General features: G+C 40.6%; 1 protein-coding gene across 2 annotated transcripts in view; it reads right to left on the bottom strand.

The window, feature by feature from the left end:
* The window catches only part of LOC111077019 (terminal nucleotidyltransferase 5C), a 46372-nt gene that overhangs the window by 9838 nt on the left and 16054 nt on the right, over positions 1-20480 (bottom strand). Inside the window, exon 1 of one of the 2 annotated variants that reach the window (XM_022371124.2) lies at positions 11293-12232. The exons of the other annotated variant lie outside the window; for it this stretch is intronic. Within the exon in view, the coding sequence (XP_022226816.1) occupies positions 11293-11331 (39 nt within the window). The 5' untranslated portion in view covers positions 11332-12232. Of the gene's footprint in view, positions 1-11292; positions 12233-20480 lie in introns of those variants that run through there. 2 annotated transcript variants of the gene reach the window in all.

Below are 20480 nucleotides of genomic sequence, written 5' to 3' on the forward strand. Positions count from 1 at the left end.
TATTGTGGGTTATGCAACCTTTTGGGTCGATTTGTGGCTCGTGTTTTAATCAAATGATGGGCAAAAACGATTCTGGTTTAAATAATTTAATTAACACAAAAGTAAATTGCCGATTGTCTGTCTGATTGTCCGCTGATTGCATTGCAACAAAATTATAAATTAAGCAATTTAATTAAAGTTCATTAAAAAGCCAAATGAAAATAGAAAGTTCACCTCTCAAAAATAAAAAATAAAAATAAGTGAAAAAATTGCCTGTGATTAGGCTTAATGGATACAGCATTAAGGGGCAGGTGGTGGGTATTCCATTGGATACCTAAAACCATTTCAGCTGTCAACTCAAACAGATTCTGATCAAACAGAATACGGATACAATGTACTCCACCAGACAAACACACACACACACACTCACACAGCGAAATGGTCTTTGGCTTTTGGCATTTGTGCAAATATTATTCTGAACAATAAATAACAAATATTGTGTTTGGATCATTGCTTTTCTTTCGATGTCATAATACCCAATAGTACCCACTAATTGCTACTTTACCGCTCGAGAAATGGCTGAAGTAAGGGAAAAACATTTACCTGCAATGGAAAACAGAGACAAACAAATATCTTAGCATCAATTATCCATATCAGATGTTTTATAAATATTCAAATTAATTGAATTATTTAATATTTGATTTGAATAAATTCAAGCATAAATCATTATTAAATATTGCATCTGATTAAAATTTTGATTAAACCTTTAATTTACGATAAACAGCCGTGTGTTGAATTTATTTTTGACCAAGAAGATAATTGCTGTCTTGGGCTGCTGATTATACCAAGTTAAAGTGATTGTTAAATCGCTGCCTAGTACCCTATTAAATTTAAATGAGATTTCAAACTATTATTTGTTTATTTGTAAACTCTTGCAGATGTCATTTACGATCCTATAAACTATACATTGGTATCTATATTCTTGCGAAAGATAAACAACAATTAAATCTGGTCAGATCCTTAAAACCGAAAGGTATTTCAGCGCCTAAAAATAAGGCTGTGGTCTTCAGTCTTATCTAATAAAATCATCCGAAAATGGTCTTACCAACTTACAGTATTGTTTTGATTGACATAAATAAATTTAACAAATTAAAAGTGCATTTTAGATGGCTTTGTATTCGATAAACCTACAGACTTAAATCGCTCAAATGCGATTCGTTTGATACTTAGTTTTTCCACTGTTATTGCAGCTTCATTCCAGTTGAATTTAATTTGATTTCGCGTATCAACTGATTTCAATTAAGCGATTTTTTAATCCCAGGTACCCACTAGATAAACAAACTTTCAATTGCTGTGTTTTTTCCTCTCTCTTTCTCTATCTCTCTGTTTTTGTTTTTGGATTCGATTCTTCTTCAGTGTCTTTTTTGTGGCTTTTGGAAATGGCGTATTGCTGTTGTGTCTAGTTATAGTTTTTGTTGTTGTTCTTGTTGTTTTTGTATACCATTCTGGTGTGGGTTTTGTGTGTTTTACTAGCACGGGGAGTGTTGTTCTTTCGTCGATGTCGTTCATTGTTTTGTGGCGTGACTTTTCAGAATCATGCAACTTGTAATTACAGCAATGTGACGATGAGTATCTACTCGAACTACGTATCTATATGATAGACTGTAATGATGTTTCGGCATGCGGATTCAGAAAATCAGTCAGGGAGTTGGGGGCTTGGGCATGGGCTGGGGCTCCAGCATGTGTGTGTGTGTGTGTGTGTTTCTGCCTACCACTCGTGTTTCTATCAGTTAATGGCAATTTGACTCGGAATCAATTAAAATCGCTTACAGCAACAAAAAAAACAAACTTCGAGATACACTTTCGAGGCGGCGGCATGCGTTCGCCCCGAATGCGGCAGACCTTGAAGCCAGCCCCCACATTCCCCGCAAAACATTTCAAAAGGCAGAACGATACCAAAAACGAAGGAAAAAAAAACAAGCTCAAAAATTTCGTTACCAACAAAGTTTGTAATTAAAATTGATAAATGATTTTGTGCCAAACACAGAAACGGCACTTCAGCGACTATCAAATACTCGTAGAGGGACTTCCTAGAAAGCCTCAGATGCGATACATATATATGAATATGAATTTATGTAGTGCGAGTATCTATGGGATTGCCGGTGATGCATTCTAATCGATTTAAGCAAATCATTCTACTCAAAAATGTAAGCAGGGGGCTGAAAATAGGCAAATACGTGGATGCATTTCAGGGGAGAGGCTCTAGAATCCACAGAAAATCTACAGCACTGGAAGGTAGCAGGCTCTCCAAGATCTCCCCGATTCCATTCAAGAGGATCAAATTTTAGTTTAAAATTCAAAGATGCAAACGAAGATTTTACTATGATAATCCAATTTGCAATGGTTTTGTGGGGTCATTTCCGCGCTTTTCCCTATTTTGTTGCTAAAATAAATATCAAAAAGCAATCGTTGCAAAATACAATTCGTAATACGAGTATTCTCGCCATAATATCCGTTGCTGCTCTGGCTCTATTTTGTGGCGAACGTTTCTTTGACTTCCGCTGTGCGGCAGTGAAAGCCAAAAGGCAATCTCCTCAATATACAATTGCAAGAATTATTTCCGCTGGCAGAATGATAAATACTTACGGAATATAGATATACAAACAAAAAGTTGACAAAACAAAGTGGAACACTTGCTGCCAGGTAAACATAAAATATTCGACAGATATATTTTCATATGTATGTTTGTACATAGATAATATATTTATCTACACAAAAAACAGTTGTATAAACAGTCGGCTTGGCTCGGCTCGGCTCGGTGAATGTTGTGCCAGATTCAGTTTGTGGATTAGCCAAGTGTTTCTTTAGCAACGAAAGAGCACGAATAAAAAGTCATTCGAAAGATGTTTATTTTGTTGCTTTTTTTTTTGTGTTCACTCTTTGATAAAGAGATGCGCACACCCACAAAACTTGAGAAAACATTCATGAAATATGCATCCAACTGTTGTGGGTCGATGGGGGGGTGTGGCTGTTGCTGTGGCTCTGATTGAGCTACCTGATTGATTCAACAGATGACTAAGTCGCCTGGAAATTATGGCTTGGCCCCAGATCAAGTTGTTGATTCATTGTTTTGTCAGCAATTAACTCATCTCGCTGATGGGTTTTATGCTTCCGTTGAGTGTCTGGCTCTGCCATAAGTGCTCGAAATTTGGGCCATCTTTAAATGCATTCAAGTACTTAATAATTTAATACAATTTTGTTGTTGTTGTATTTGTTGAAATGTTGATTATTTCCCCTCCCTTTCCCTTTCCTTTTCTTTTCCCATAGCCAGCAAAAGTCGCCGAGGGTTTATTGGCCCCGAAAGAGATGTATATAAAAATAATATTAAAATTGTCATAAGATGGCGGAGAAGAGACTAACCGAGACACTCGGCAACAGCTGAAATTAAAATAAAATAAAATTGCTTACACAAACACAAAAGTTCAAAAAATTATTGCTTATTACATCGGTACGAGTCGGCGGTCTATATATATACTCGTTTAATGCCATTAAAACATATGTAGGTATATATATATATATATAAACGGGCTTATCATCAATCAACCAACGCTCTCTGCCGTTCAGATGATGTTTCGAGATGAGGTCCGCCTGCACGTGCAGGTCGAATCGGTTAATGGCCCCCCCCCCCACAACACACAAATCACACGATCATGCACCAACTATAATCATCTATAATCTTTAATCTACAATCTATTGAATATAAGTTTCATTCATTCAGGCAATGCAATGGATAGTGAACTGAAACTAATCTGTAAATTGGATCTAAAACTGTAAATCAGCAGTCGGCAAGCTTTTTCAACTTGGGAGCAGTTCAACAACCACAGAAAACCCTTGTCAGCGAACCTTTATTCTATCTTATTCAATGTGCCTTGGTAGCAAGGCCGTGCCGTGCCGTGTCCACCGTTATAGACTCTAACTGCCATGCCAGATCGTGGCCTGGTGCATGACTCTTTTTTTATTTGAATTTGAAATTATAGCACAATTTTGCGTAATTTCACTTTCTTTCGATGCGGGACAAACAGACTACGAACAGAGCTACGTGTTTACAATTTTAAATATTATTGTGAACAGAAAAGAGTACAAATCGTTATGCAATCTGATTTCTTTGACTTATAGATTACGTCATTCAAATACTCCTATCTAAGGCGATCTAAGACCGATCTGCGGCGTTGATGGTTTAAGTATGCTCTAAACCGAAATCGAAATCTTATTCTGGCTGGCCCCCACGTATTTGGCATTCAGATGCCATCCACTAACACACAGACACAACACACACTTGAATCTGCCAATCTGCTGAAGAGCCACATTGTACATTGAGGTAGCTGTTGAAACGCTGTTGACTGGCGATGGAGGAGGATTGGCCGGCCACCCCTGCCACCGATTTCGGTGAGCATTCAAGTGCGAGCTGCGTAATCTGCTGCTTATTAGACATGAGCCGATGCCTTCGGCGCTTCAGTTTGCTCAGAGCTCCACACTCGAGTGGAGCTGACACACACACACACACACACTCCACAAACCACACCGCACCACATCGCAGTAATCATGGCATAAAAATAGAAATCCGATTTCAATTATAGTTCTCTCTCGACGCCCGCTTGGGGTTCCATCTATCATATGTCCATACAAATACTCGTACGATGTGATGTATCTGTAACTATAAGATACACAGTTACGCTTCGATAAACATTTCGATCCCTAGGAATGCCCCATCATCTTGGCCTAATATACTTCTACTATCTCGAAAGGTTAGTCGTTGGAAGGCAGTGGCAGAGTTCGTGCCACATTTTGGGGGCTGCTTCGTCTTGGCGCGGACGGAGCTTGTTTTTATTTTTACGATTCGTTTTGTCTGCTTTTCAGTGTTTTGCTTTTGTGCTGCGTTTTGTTGCGTTGCGCTTTAGTTGGTCTCTGTGTCAGTGGAGCTCTGAAATGCCACCTTGCCGCACTGCCTTGCCACAGCATTCACCAAGCATTCGCCCCATGCCATGCCACGTACATATCTGTGGCAATGTGGCAAACATTCGGCTGCAGCTTCAGGCAATGCTTCGTTGCACGACGACGACGACGACGACGGCGACGGATTGGTTTCAACTTTTCAAATAAAAAGTGAAAGGAGTTTTCAAACAATTCGTATACTTATTATTATTATTATTAAATTAAAGAAAAAATCTTAATTTAATCTGACATTTGCTTAAGGGAAACTTCCTCTTCCAGTGAAAGGAAAACTATGGATTATGAATTCAGTGGATAATCCATAGAATAACTTGTTCTTTCATCAAAGGATTAAACAAATTCATTCAGCGTTTACTGGTAATTTCATGTGGCTTCTTGGCAGCAGTAGGCCACAGCCACAGCTTTGCTAATGGGGAAAATGACTGGAAAACACTGCTTTTCACTTAGGAAAAAAAAACAGCAGAAACAAAAGGCAAAAGCAAGAGCAAACCGAGAGCCCAACCCAACCCAAACAAGCCACAAACCGCTGGCTGCTGCTGCTTGCCACTGCCACTTGGCTGCTGTTGCTGCTGTTGCTGTTGTGGCAATTGTTTTTGTATGTTTGAGTTTGTTTCTCTCCGCTTTTGTGGGTTGTGTTGTGTTGTGTTGTACAATGCACCCGAGAGTCATGCACATGCACATGCCAAAGCATTGCGCCACCGCCTGCACCACCACCAGAAACAACAGAAACAACAGTAACTAAAGCAACCACCACAGCGAAGCACCTGAGAGGCGAGACGGCTCTGTGTCTTTCTGTCTGTGTCTGCGACTCCGATTGAGGCAACTGAAACCGAAACTGCATTCGAGAGATCCAACAGATGAATTGTGAGATCTCTTGCGATCTCTTGGCTAACTTTAAAATATGCAAACTAACTAAGAAAAACTCACTCACACAGAAAAGGCATGCAAAAAATGCTGAGGTAGAGAAAAGTCCATATATGTACATATGTGTGGAAAGTAAGCAGAGAAGAAAAAAAAACGAGATTACAAAAGTCAAAGAACTTTGTGTAAAAGGGCAACGGAATACGCGACTATCAAACTGGAATCGAAAATGGAATCATTTGCTTAACATCGGCCATCGGATAATCAGAACTTGAAAATGTTTCAATTTGTTACTAAATCAAAGAGTACAGGAAACTCCTGGATGCTGGACAATTCTGCAATTGATTCAACTAGACCTTTCATTCAGCCATTAATGTTTCTTTTTCTTTTTCATATTCATTTTGTTTGTGAAAGCCTCAACCGAAAGCACCACCACAACAGATTAAAAATCATCTTCATTTTGTGTGTGTGTGCGTGTGTGACTGGAGGGGAACTTCTATGCGCAACTGCCGCAACAACACCTGCAACAAAGTATCCACAACTCTGTGTCTCTGTTTTGTGGCCGTTTAAAGCGGGAAAGTGAAATCTTTTCTCGCATTTCCATTTCCATTACAACAAACGCGCTTTTCTTTGATTTTCTGACGTTTTGGCGCTTCTTCTGGCTGACTGTTTTTTTTTTGGTCACTGAACTTTTGTCTTCGTGTGGAATGTTGATGGGCAAAAGAAACAATCGATACTCACGCGATAGCCAGTCGATGGCGATAGCAAGAGCGATTATCGATACCGATTTGGATGGAGTGGAGGCTTACCTGAAAGGAGAAAGACAAAAATAACATAAAAGGTAAATAAAAGAAAAGAATTCGGAAGAATTTATTACGTATACGACACGAAAAACGTGTAGAAAAATGTATTTTAAAATATTCAGAAAATACCCGAGGAGAAATATCAGCGTCGCCGGCGCCTGGCAACCGCAGTAAAAAAAGAAAGAATAAAATAAATAAATAGAAAGAAAGAGGAACACCAAAAAATGAGATCTAGATCGAGAGCAACACTTGAATGAGCTTCAGCCAAGGCAGAAATTTTCTTTCAATTAATTAATTTTGTTTTCGTAAACAGTGATACCTAACAAAGGCGTACACAATGTGAGAGAGAGACTGAATGGGGGGCTGTCTTTCCTTTGAGCTGCCACTGTCCTCTGTAGAAATTGTCGCATTCTTTCGGATCCGATCTGGGACAGGCAGCATTTGTGCTCTACATATTGTATCTGTATATCTGTCTGTATCTGCTGTATCCCCATTTAGTTTATTTAGTATTTTAGATATTTTTGTATTTTAGGTTTTTAAGTGCTATTTAAACAGCTGAAAGTTGTGTTGTGTTCCCCATTGTCTCTTAAGCAAACAGTGGGACAAAAGCGAGGAATATCTTTTTTAAAATAGCTGAAAAACTTTGGGGATGGGAATGGTTATTATGGCACTTATTTATGGCCCATCTGGAAACCGAAATAGCGCCAACAGGTAGATAGCAGCCGGCAACCCCGACTTGCCACCCAACATCACGCACACGTACACACACACACACACAGATACTTTTGTATCTGCTGCTAGTGACTGTGTGTGTGTTGGACCTGGGCTTAATTCAATTAGCTGCCGCCTCTGTCCTTAACTTGAACGTATCCATTTTTAATTAGAACTACACAGATACACAAGCAGCAATAATCAAAGTCAAAGATACATATGTATCTGTATGTAAATGCATATGTATACATATGTAAACACACACATACATATGTATCTTCAAGCTTGTTCAGTTTTAGTTTTGTTTTTGTTTTTTTTTTTTGTGCATTAAATAAATGCCGATAGGCCGACGGACAATGAACGAACGCAGTGGCCGACCTTCGCCGTGTGCGGCATACAACGTCGTTGTGCGCTGAAGGTTGACAATCAATAACAACAACAACAACAGCAGCAGCAACAATAGCAACAGCCACTGCAACATTAACTAGAGCACAGCACAACAAACAACACACAAAACTTATCAAACTTGATTGCATTTCAAAGGGTTTTTTTTTCTTTGGCTGTGGAGTTACTTTTGGGGTTCGTAAGGTTGTGATGGGAGATAGTAGAGGCGCTCATGAATAATGCAGAATATGCTAAAATTCGAGACGGCAAATACACGAGTGGCAGTGCCCCTCCAGAGCAATAGTTGATATGCAAATGCAAAGTAACCCAAATATATGTGCATACGATGTAGGGGCCAGCAGGAATGAGGTTGGTGTGTAGAGTCAGGAAGATCCATTTGCAGATGATCCGATGGGAAGATGGATCCAATGCAAATACAGCATTTTTGTACAGAAAACAGATGGCTGATAGATACTCGTACTGTTTCAATAATGTAGAGCGACAAAAGTTGTAAAGATAAAACGGTTGAAAAACAAAACAAAAGGTAGAAGAAAACTTTGTTTAACTAAAATATATAAATAAACAAAATAGAATTGATATTGATCTAGATATAGATATATTTCATAAAGTCAGTTAACGACAGATGTCAATTAAATGTACGAGTACGATATACAAATGCATTGCACAACTGCCCCACTGGAGGAGGCTCAAAGTGAGTGTTGCGGCTGCCCCTTAGCAGCGCAATTAAAGGAGAATTATTCAACACGCAATTTCCATGTATCTGTTTCTGTATCTGCTTTATCTGCATTTGTATCTGCAGCATCTGTACACTTTGTATGTGTCTGGTGTCCAACCATCATTAGGCCGAAACGATTTCGTTTTTTTTTTTTTTTTTTTTTTTTTTTTTTTTTTGCTATTATCTCGGTTATTTACAAGTCACGAAGTTGGGCCACGCAAGCTGCAATTAGTCTTGAGGCAAGAGAGCCAGAGACCTGCTTCGCACTCAAGATGTGTCCATAGTATGTTCCTCTCTGATCCTAAGACAATTTTATAGATACAGCCAAAGATATAAATCATACGCCTCCGCTCAGACAAAATATAGAAGAACAAAAAAAAAGAAGCCAAAAAATGGTTTTGAAATTGCATAATTACATGTCAGATCTGGGCATAGGATAGAGATACATAGATTCAACTCCTAATCAGCTTAGGTTACCGAACCTCTCTGCGTGGCACGTTCTTCATGGCTCCAGCCCCGCCCTGGGGCCATTAATACTCGTACCTCAAGATATATAAACACATTTCACGGGTCTGCGTCTACCCTGGGGAATTATTATTATGTATGCGGACAGTATTCTGTGGACAGCCCAGCCTGCCCACGGTTGAATGGGGTCATAAGCCAGCAGCAAACATCATGGCAGAGATACAGATACATCAGGCTCAGGTAGATTCGGGGACCGACTGGGTACTGGCGACTGGCGACTGGCGACTGGGACTGTGGCTTGGCTAATTTAAAGTCAGGTTATTAACCTTTCACAGAGCACGAAGACCGACCGACCGCGTGGTCAAATATGTGCCAAAGACAGAGTCCACACGACCCACTGGGACATTTGCATGTGCGCACAACATTTTGCAGATATATACATATATGTATACAGATATATTTGCCGCGTAACAAGTGCAGCCAGCGGCAGTGGATCGATGGGCTTAGTGGTAGAATTTCTTCACGAGTTTGTGTGGCATGTGGACTAGTAGAATGTGGAAAGCAGACAACTACGAGTAAACAAGGCAAACAAACAAATGGGCAAACTGTTTAAACAATTTCCAATGAGGTGAGAGCGCACAAGTTCTAAGCCATACAAAAGACAACTGTCTTTCAAAGTATCTCATTATCTCTGTATCTGTATCTTTCACTTTATTTATATTTATATTTATGTATGCTTTATTGCCTGTCCGTCTATGTTTGCAATATTTCTTGCATCGGTATCCGAAACTTTGGATGAAAAATTTAAATTCCAATTGAGGTTGAGACAACGTGAACAAACTACAAACAGGCAAACAGACAAACGTTGCGCCAAGTGTTATATATAATGTAATGTAATTAGTGGGGGTTTTGGGCCTGCTTCAGTTGTTCCCTCTCATTTGTTGTATGCAACGTCAATTGTGAGGCCTACAGCCTACCCTTACACGTGACCAGACAGGGCGCCCCAGACTGACGAAGACACAAGTCGAGAGGTTTCACTGCCTGAAAAAACTACTGAAACAACTGACGTAGGTTCGCATTCGCACCTGAACCCGGATATGTACCTCTGCCGTAGCTTGAAAGATACAGACAGATACACTGACACACTGTCTATTGTGTGTGTGTGTGTGTGTAGACATTATGTATTTGAAATCGATTTTGAATTTCAATTTCAGTTTTGAATTCCAATTCCAATTTAAAATTCCAAGCCAAAACCAAAGCAACAATATGCATTGCATTCATTTGAATGTCGTACGCGAACTTTAGTTTTTGTTTTTTATTTGTTTTTTATTTTTTTACAATGGAAAAAACAACTATCTGAACAAGAAACAACAACTAAACTTACAAGAGCACACGTATGCACACATATGTATGTACACACGCAACGCAGTTTTTGTTCGAGGTGTTTTGTAAATGATTTTTTATACGAGTATTATACGTAAATTAATAAAAAATTATGAATTGAAAATTATATATTGTATGGAGTTCTTGAAATTACAATAATCATAAGGTTGGTTTTATACCTAATATTTGTTTTGGCAAATTATTCATGGGCAAAGGTTCGCAAAAGAGACTTTGGCTTACCCAGAGATGTCTATAAATTTGTTAAAAAGAAGCGAAACAAATGACGTATTTCAACGAATTTATTTATTGATTATTCTTTGGAAATGTATTCTATTGTTGCGTTCTATTCATGAGGTAGAGTTACTAGCTAAAGACGAGCTGCTTCTTTGATCCCTAGAGTATTTAGATTCAAATTGAAGTCTCCAAAGTAAAAACTGCCATTAATTGAATAAATTTTCAACGCAAAAAGCTCTCCAAATTCAGTTCAGATCCACCAGATAGTGTGAAATATCTAACGACTGGTCTTTACAATATATCTTAATCGTCGTATCGTTCTCCGATTCTCAACATCTGTAGATTCTTCGTTTCTTTTTCTCCTCCCTCCACCCTTCTTTGTGAAATTCAATACAACAGCAGCAATACAATCAATGCAAATTCTTCGAACCTAATGATCCACAACCGAAATACAACAATAAAACAGTTGAGAGACTCTGTCGAATGCCATAAACGCATTTAAAGATACATAAAAAAAGATACTTTAACGCAATTTTGCCATTGATAGATACAGCGTCAAAGAGGCAGAGAGGGAGAGAGAGAGAGAGGGGGGGAGAACGATATACGAGATACCGATGTATATTTGCGCATTACATTTTTGCAGCATATTGCCATATGCTGGAGCGGGGAAAGGATGAAACGGATAAAACGGATGAGTGGGCATATGGGTGTGGTCTTGACATTTACCTTAGCATTGTTCGTTTTCAGCCAATTTTCCGGTTTCATAAGAATGCTGGATGGATGCGGATGCGACAGGATATGCAGAAGAAGAACCACAAACTCAACAACAACAACAACAGGTACTCGTAGCAACGGCAATCAAATGCTAACTCTCGACAGGAGCAGCACACTCTTCAGATGTCCCGGATTCGAGTGGTTGGAGAGTACCTTCGAGTACAGTACGGTACGAGACACGCAATTAATTCTCCACCTTTTTTGTGGTTGTTGTTGTTGTGGACTGCACTTCTGTTTCTTTCGCTTGACTTCTTTCAATTGCACTTTTTGCACACTGATAGAGCACCGTTAGAACGATACGCACACATACACACGCGCACAAAAAATGCACACTCTGGTTTCTATATTATTTTTGCTGTTGTTTCTTTGCACACAATGACAGACACTTGTTCTCTTCTGTTGGAGAATCTCTTGAGAATCCACACACGTTCCTGTCCTAGAACGGCGCCAACATATGGTGGTTCAACGGTATCGCCGCCTGGGGTGTAGCCTGCCAAACATATGTTGCGTGTCCCACTTGACAGGCAGGCAGGCAAGAGTGAGTGCAAAGAGCGAGAGTGGGGTGGCGTGGGAGAGAGTGGAGATTAACCGCTAGTTAGACGAGAAGCCTGTCGTCAGCCTGTTGCCAGAATGTTCCTTTTGAGCGAGCTACTTTCGGATGTGTCTGTGTCGTCTCCTGTTTTGGGTTTTTCCCTTTCGCTTTTTATTTTGTGGCAAACACTTTGGGGTTTTCTGCTCTGTTTTGGCTCTGGATTTCTTTTCGAGAATGACTTCGGTATGGCTTTGCTTCTAAGGTTTTGCTTTAAATTTATTTTAATTTATGTACTATATATCTTTCTGTATGATGTGTGTGTGCCTCTTGACTCTGACTTTCGCACGCGGTCACTCTCTTTGAATGACTGAATTCAACGGCATTTGGCGCTGGCATGAAACTTGACTACGCGGCCATTCCCCAATTGAGTGGCGAAAAGCTTCGGGGGCCCCACAAAAGCTTCACACAACACGCTCGCTCATTTGAGTGAAACTAAAATGATACGAAACTGCACGGCGCTGCTGTTGCTGCCGCCGCTGCTGCTTCTGCTGGCTCTGCTCGTTGTTCGTTTGCTCGGTTTGCTTACTGATCCCATTCGAAAGTTTAATTATATTTACCCCACCGACACTAGTTGCTATGCTGTGTTGTTGTTGCCTCTGCCTCTGCCGCCGCCGCCGCTGCCACTGCCACTGGCTCTTGTCGAAACCGGCAAGGCAGCAGCAAAGCAACAGCAGAGCAGCAGGCAGCAGCCAGCAAGCTTCGATCAGAAGACAATAACAACAAACAAACCAACGACACAATTACGTCAGAAGCTTGTACAGACGGAGAATGAGAGTGAGAGAGCGGGCAAAGCTTTTGCGGCACTTAACAATTTCGGTTTATTTGCATTCAAATTTCGACCCAAAGAAAATTAATTAAATATAAAATTATCTAAAAATATTCACATTTTGCATTGTTTGTGCGTTGAGTGTTGATCGACGCAGTGCATTTTCTCTTGCGAAAGCCCAGCCAAAAGCAAAAACTGTTTCAAAAGCTTCAGGCCAGATCTGTGAGTGTTTGTTGCGTCTCTACAAACCATTTAAATGTTTTGTATGGTATGTTTTCTGTCTTTGTTTGGTAAATTATTCAACTTGATTTTTGTCTAAGTTTTATTTTTAGACACAATCAGTTTATTTTTGTTTCAATTTTCGTTATTTATTTTGCTCTTCATAAAGTTGCTGCCATTTTGGCAATTACTTGAGATTATTTATACGATTTGTGGGCTTCAAATTAGAAGAAGAGATCGATGGAATCCATTTAAGGGAAGCAGAACAATTTCAATTATATTTGAATGAAAGTCACACATGTCTGCTCCACAATGAGTATTAATTGTTTTCTTTTTAATTACACAGCATAATATTAAGTATACGTAGTGTATACAATAGGAGTATATCGAAGGTTGGAATGAATGAATAGAGTATAAAATATTATTTATATATTATTAAATTTATGTTGCATATACATATATGTATGTATGTATTTATGTACTTATGAAAACAGATAATAATCTTTTATTGAATTTTATATATTAAACATTCCTAATTGTTACTGTTGCTGCTGTTGATGCCCCTCCTGCTATCAGCTATAAATGCAGCAACGGGGGAGAAGTGTAGATCGAGGGGAGTATTCTTCATAGAGAATGAGAGAGAAAGCGAGGAGGACTTATGAGATTATCGAGCTTCAGTGGGCATGTCCCCTTGACAACGTTAACAAATTATTGCTTGTTTCTGCTGCTGCTGCTGTTGCTGCTGGCAGTGCTAAGTGCAATTAGTTGCCGATGAGGTGAGAGACGCGATCCGACACGTGGCACAGAGGCGAGCATAGTTCTACCCTCAGCAGGTTCATTGTTATCTCAAACAAATGCATTTCCCGTTGTGTGTGCACCTTTTCAGTGGGTAATAAAACATTTTCACAGCAGTGGGGCAACAGCATTTGCCACATTAGATCGAAGCTACTTGGAAAAAATCACTGTATCATCTATAAAACATTTGTACTCTGCAATACAGCCAAATTTTATATAAACTGAATCCAAAGAACCAATCTCCAAGGGTATTTAAAAGTCCACAAGATGAACTTTCTTTCATTCTTGTTTTCTGAGTGATTCGTTCGTTTGTTTGTTCATATAAAAATAGTTTCGACTTAAAGGCTTAAAGACACAGAAACCGAAACGAAAGAACAAAACAAACAAATACAAGAAATATGTACATGTATATGTAGTTTGGTTTCTTCTATAGATGGGGCAAAACGATCGAATTCGTGGGCCAGACATGTGACTTGTGCGGCCAATAATTAATTTTTAAATTACGTTCTAAACTAAAATTCCAAGCTTGAAGGTACCAAACAACAACGAAAACAACAACAACAGAAACAGCAAGAATAGCGGCAAACAAAAACAACGTTGTCTGCAGAAAAGACCTTGCTTTCGATTTTTAAAATGTGTTTACTCCACTCACAGTGGCACACACACCACACACACTCACACACACCCATGAGTACACTCGCGCTCACACACTCAGATTGTGAGTCGCAAAACAAGAAACGTTCAAATTGCTACTTTATTCACTCAAACCCGACTATGAATAACAAAATCGCAAAATAAAAAAAGAAGAAACAACAACAAAAACAGTAAAAATAAAAAAATTAATATTGGGAAAAAAGAAGCAAATAAATTACCACCAAAAAAAAAAAGTCTGAAGCTTTTGATAGGAACCAACAACAACAAAAAAACATTTATACTATACTGTAAATTATATAAATGTTGGTATGCCTCTCTCCTTTATATCGTCTGCTTTGGCGTTGCCCCCTGTCATTTTATTATCTTTTTTTTTGCATGTATGTAGTATGAAATGGTTTTTCTCCCTTTAAACTCCTAAAACTGTCGAATCTTCTTATTTCTTTTTAATTAACGGCTCTTTCGCTCTGCAAATATGTATGTACTTCTCTCCTGCTTATTCCTTGGATATTGAATTGAAAAAACTCTCTCCCTTCATATCTTCCCTCTGTCTTCATACTTTCCTCTATGCTTCATCTTTACCCTTCACACCTCCAACTAGTCAGCGTGATCTCTCTCCTTTCATATGTAGCTGCTTCTAGGCTGCGTCTTCTCTCTCCATACCTACTCCTATTAAGTAATCTTCAACTCTCTCGATATCCACCCACGAAAACCAACTCCTACTGCTTCTTGGACTCCTTCAAGCATTGCAGGCAGGCTTCGACTAACAACAACCGAAATCAAAAAGCAACCCACAAAAAAAAAGCAACACAAAAGGAGCAACAACAACCACACACGTTCTTATTGGAACTTGTAGGACGACTATTTTTGTTTTTGCTTTTGCGACTGTTGTAGGGGGTGCCTGGGCCTTCGGTCGGACGTTACGGTCTGGTCTGGTATGGCCTGGTCCGTCGTTGCTACCAAAATGTTTTGCTTTACTTTTAATCTGTGTTTGTGTTTGTGTGCGTGTCTCTGTCTGTCTGTACGTGTCTGCCAGCTAAATAGATAATATATATGTGTAGATAGATGGCAACAAAAACAAAATAATTCACCTTTCAAGACTGGTTTAGTTATTCGCTTCTGTCGAGCAGCAAACAGTTCCACGCTCTCGCTCCTTTAGTATCTCTATTGCTCTCTTTGTCTTTGCTGCACCGCACCGCACAGTGCCAATGCAATCAAATATGTGTCTCTGTCTGCGTCTGTACGTGTGTGTGTATATCTTGGCCATATTGGGTGTTGGCCAGCAGCTGTTGTGGCCGTTCTTTAGTCGATATTATAGTTAGTTGTTGTTGGCCATAGAAAAAATGTCGTTTGATTAAAGGCGACTGCCAGATAGAGAGAGAGGAGGAGAGAGAGAGAGCGACAGAGAGAGAAAGAGAGACTAAGAGAATGCAAAGTAAATTGGCCAAGATCTGTTCAAGCCTCTGCTGAGGGGACAGACAACCCACAACCTATGGCCAAGATCTGGTCAAGCCTCTGCTGAGGGGACAGACAACCCACAGTGATCGGCCCCAGGGAGATATTCTCCTGAGCAATGTGTGGGGCAACTTTTTCTGTATCCTTTTTCTAAGTGAACATCAGATAGTCACAGTAGATTGTGGGATTATGAAATGAATGACCTCTAAGATCAGTAAGTACTGCAAGACATGTAGATTCCTTTCCCTGGGCATTCCATTGCCCATATCATATTCTAGACCACAATCCTCAACCTTATCTGCGATTGTTAACAATTTTTGCCTTGCAGTTCATTATTTAACAGTTAATTGCATTCGCTTTTTATGCAAGAATTTCAAATTGCAAAAGGCCCAAGCCACAGCCAACAGCAGACAGCCAACAGCCAACAGCACCAGCACACAGCAAACAAACAAAAAGTGAAAGTCAAACAGCAGTCGGGGGCCGCATTACGTATACGCAGTGTGGATCAATGTGGCTGTATCGGGCTGAGCAGAGAAGAGCAGCTGGCTGTCCGCCTGACGGAGATCACTTGATCACAGATTGAAGGGGAAGTAAGCGGCGGAGCGGAGGCTTGTTGCCTCCAGCCTGCATCCTGTCTGTATTCCAGACACGTTCTTGCACCGTCCCCATGGAGGTGGCGGCGTGGACACAGATTTACGATCTCCTCACCCCACACGCCTACGCAGAAACGACCTTAATTCTGGCTGTTTCTTTGATAGTCTCTCTGTCCGTGTCCGCTTGTTTGTGTGGCACGTCAAGAAACGGCTCCAAGGGCAGTACCAGACGCCGCCGCTGCAGCAGCAGCAGCAGTGCAACGCATGCACTCAACACACATAAATTGCAAAACAGTAAAGACTCGTGTACAACGAACACAACCCAAAGAAAAAGGGGTTACCCTTAAGAGTTTTACACATAAATAATGAATGTGGGTGGAAGTCGATAGCCCGTAGAAAATGCTCGCAACTTTGGATTGTCCGTCCATGTATGGCACAAGGAAAGATTGGCGGGGCCAGTCGATTCAAGATCCTGCTCTATAACAGCCAAGTATTGAAGAGCTTGCAATCGAGACTTCACTGTGCACAACGCTCACTTTGCAGACGCAGACACATTAGAATGGCTTTCAGTTGGAACTGGTTGCAGCAGCTGCTCCACCACCGTACACCACTGCATCACTGCTCGACTCTGGTGTCCTAAAAGCCGCTGCAGCCCCAGCCTCAAGTAACCCACAACGCCTCCATGGATGCAATAGCAGCAGCAGCCTTCGCTAACGAACTAACGCTAACAAGCCAACGATTTTAAAAACAAAATACCACAGAAACTAAATAGTAAAATTAAAATAATAAATAATAAAATAAATAAAATTTCCTTTGTATTTCTCTTTTGGGTATTATGAGAGTGCTGTCTGGATAGTGTTTCTTGGGTATTCCATGGGTCGAGACACTTGACTCTTGTGTTCTTTCTTGCTTCATTTTAAGCCTCCTTTTTGGTTAGAAATTGAAAGTTGGCTGTCGAGTCTGGGTCTGCAGAGGTCTTGTGCGGAACGAAGCGTACAAAAAACACTTTGGCACCCTTCTGTGGTGGAACCTAGCAACAACAACAAGAACAGCAACAAAATGGATATCCTGTCGCCTTGGTGGCGCCGCATGGAAGAGGGACGCAGACAAAAGCAATCTGCCAGCTGCAAATCACAGGCCCCAAACAATTTCCTCTCTCCCACTCACTCCACGCGGTACTTCTCCTTTCTTCTCTTGCTCTCAGCCCGAAAATCCCCACTCAAAAAATGTGTTTTTGTGGGTGTCAAGTGCAAAATACTCGTAAATTGCTGATAAGCATTTACAGGTTTTATCATGACGACACACACACACATCCAAACACACGGATAGATTCAAGGGCAAAGGTCCTTCCAGCTGAAGCTCAATCTGTTGCTGCTGTTGCTGCTGCTCCCGTTCCCTTGTGCCTTTTGGGGCTCGTTTCGTATTTGCGTTATACTCGACTGAGTGACTCGACTTATTTGCAATTTACTTTGGGCTAAAAATAGAACCAGCATTTACTTAAGCGTGGGCAGCCCATCTAAAATAGTCAGCATAAAGTAGAAAGAGAAGAGGAGCAAAGAAATGGACGACGCAAAGTGATACGACACAGAGCAAAGCAGAGCAGAGCAAAGCAAAGGGAATCTCCCCTATGCAATTATCATCGCTTGAGCAGGAACGACAGATGAATACTCTTATTTAATATTGAAGCAATTCCAGAAACTAGCTTCCTGCAGAATTGCCTTTAAAAAAGTAATTATAAACCAGAGTTCTCACCCCCTAATCGTGAATCCAATTTCCACAGCTAAATAACACTACTCAACAAAATGGAACTTTTTGTTTAGGCTGTGAACCAAAATGACCTTTTCTGATAGATTTCGGGATTTAAAAATTTTGTAGTACTTTTTTTTTATAGTTAATTTTGTTTTTTAAGAAAAAATACAGCAAAAAAAGGATGAAATTTGAATTGGAAATCTTAATTTCCTCCAGGCGTTAAGCTGCAGATACAAAGTGTCTGGGTCCGATTTATAGCTGCATTTGTCAGCTTTTCAGAACTGCAACCATTTCTATGCAACCAGATATAAGATACTTAAGTTATGTGAAAAATTGAAGCACTACCTCTGAAAAAAAAACATTAAAAAAATACCAGATTTTAAAAAATTCTTAAAAAAAAAATAAACCATAAAAAAAACCATAATTTGTTAAAAAAATTTAAACCCATAAATTTATAAGAAAAATTAATTTTGGGCCACAGCCTAATTGTCGTGTTAACTAGTGTAATCGAAAAAGTTATCTCCTTTCCATTTTCAACTTTCACCTTCATTTAGACGCCCACTCGGCCAAAACTTTTCACCTTCAGTCTCAATCAGCTCGAAGGATAAACACTCTCGAGCAGGAAAAGCCAAGGGAAATTGCGCTGAAGGATATGCCCTAAAGAGGCGGGGGAAATTGAGCAGCACGCAAAAACATACCGCATACCGCCCTCGTCCATAGTCAGTCAGGGCAATTCGCAACAGATCCCCTGCCAACCGCAACGCACCGCACAACACCGAATGACGCCAACGACAAATAGAGTAAGTAATGAAAAATCGATGAGCCGGGCCTCAGCTGTCGTCCATACGGGAAACAAAAGGCCATTACATGGAGAAAGAGAGGGAGAGAGTGAGGGGGATTGCGAGTGAGGAGTCCCTAGTCAACAGGAGGTTGGCAGCCGACAGGCGCCCATTGGCTCTTGTGGTTCGCCATGGAGAATGGGTTGCATGTTGGACACCCGATGGCTGGTGGCGCCTGCTGCCCCAGCATGAACAGGAGCCAGGACAGGCGGGGGCGTGGCCATTGGTCGTGTTTGGCGCGCCCATGTGGCGGCGTCGGCATCGGCATCAGCAACGGTATCGGCAGTGGCAGTGGGCGTGGGACGTGGGGCGTGCGCATAACCAACAATACTAGTACAACATTCAATTAAGTGCAATTTAACCTTAACTAGTGCATTACGTAAGTTCTGTCAGGATTGGATTGGAACTGGAATCGGCAGAAGGGGCTGGCCTGGCCATATAATTATTTATCGTGGAGGTTGCTGCCCCAAAGCGGAATATGAGTCCTGATGTAACCAGTGCCTATAAATTGTATGAATGAATGAAAGAAGGATTTATTATTTAAAGTTCGTTGGTTCCCCATGTAGGTCCCCACGTAGGATTTAACTCTTTCTAGTAGGTTCTGGTTAATTTTAGTAGATGCTTTCCTGATGATGGAAAAGTTCTTAAGGCTGCCAAATAAATTAATGATAATTAAAATCACGGAGTGAGAAACTTTCAAACTTGAAACTGGTTTCGATTGCAACCTTTGGAGTGGTTTTTCCAACGAAACAATTTATCTAGAATTTATATAGCAAAGTATATCTTGCATATCTGTTGTTGTTTCTTGGTGCTTATGGATAATCCCCTGCCTTATGTTATACACCATAAGTCAACTGAAGTGATGTGCAAACAGAATCCTAGTGTGAGGTTTATCTCATAGTACATCCGGTTAGAAACCCAATTTAACCCACAACCTCTCCCTCTCTCTGACGCCCACACAGCCCACACGCAGGCAGAAGGCTGTTATCTGTAATGCAGCCCACAAACATATGCGAATTATTTGAAAGCGGGTCGTTTTGGCTGCTTTGACTGTCATTGTCGCGCATTAGAATGGCCAAAAATTACCAAAATGTGAAATGCACTTCTTTATGTGACATTTATCTCATGGAACATGCGTTGGAAAATCCACATTTCACCCACGCTCCATTTCCCTCCAATTGAACGCCCACACACGTAGGCATGGAGGCAGGCTGCTGCAGGGGTGGTGCGGGTGGGGGCTGCTATCTATAATATGGCCACGAACATACGCGAATTACGAGCATTTGTAATCAGGTTATTTGCCGCTGTGTGTAAGTTCCTTGATGCATGCCCACGCCCACAGGCAGCTTAGCTTATTCCGCTACACCCACGCTACAATATTACGCATGCTGACGTCATATTGAATGGCCAAAATTTAAAAGCTCCTACACCCCCCTATCCTATTCCAGAGCAGACACAAACTGCGTCATTCATTCATGGGG

Source organism: Drosophila obscura, unplaced genomic scaffold (genome assembly GCF_018151105.1).
Source record: "Drosophila obscura isolate BZ-5 IFL unplaced genomic scaffold, ASM1815110v1 contig_186, whole genome shotgun sequence".
NCBI classification, from domain to species: domain Eukaryota; kingdom Metazoa; phylum Arthropoda; class Insecta; order Diptera; family Drosophilidae; genus Drosophila; species Drosophila obscura.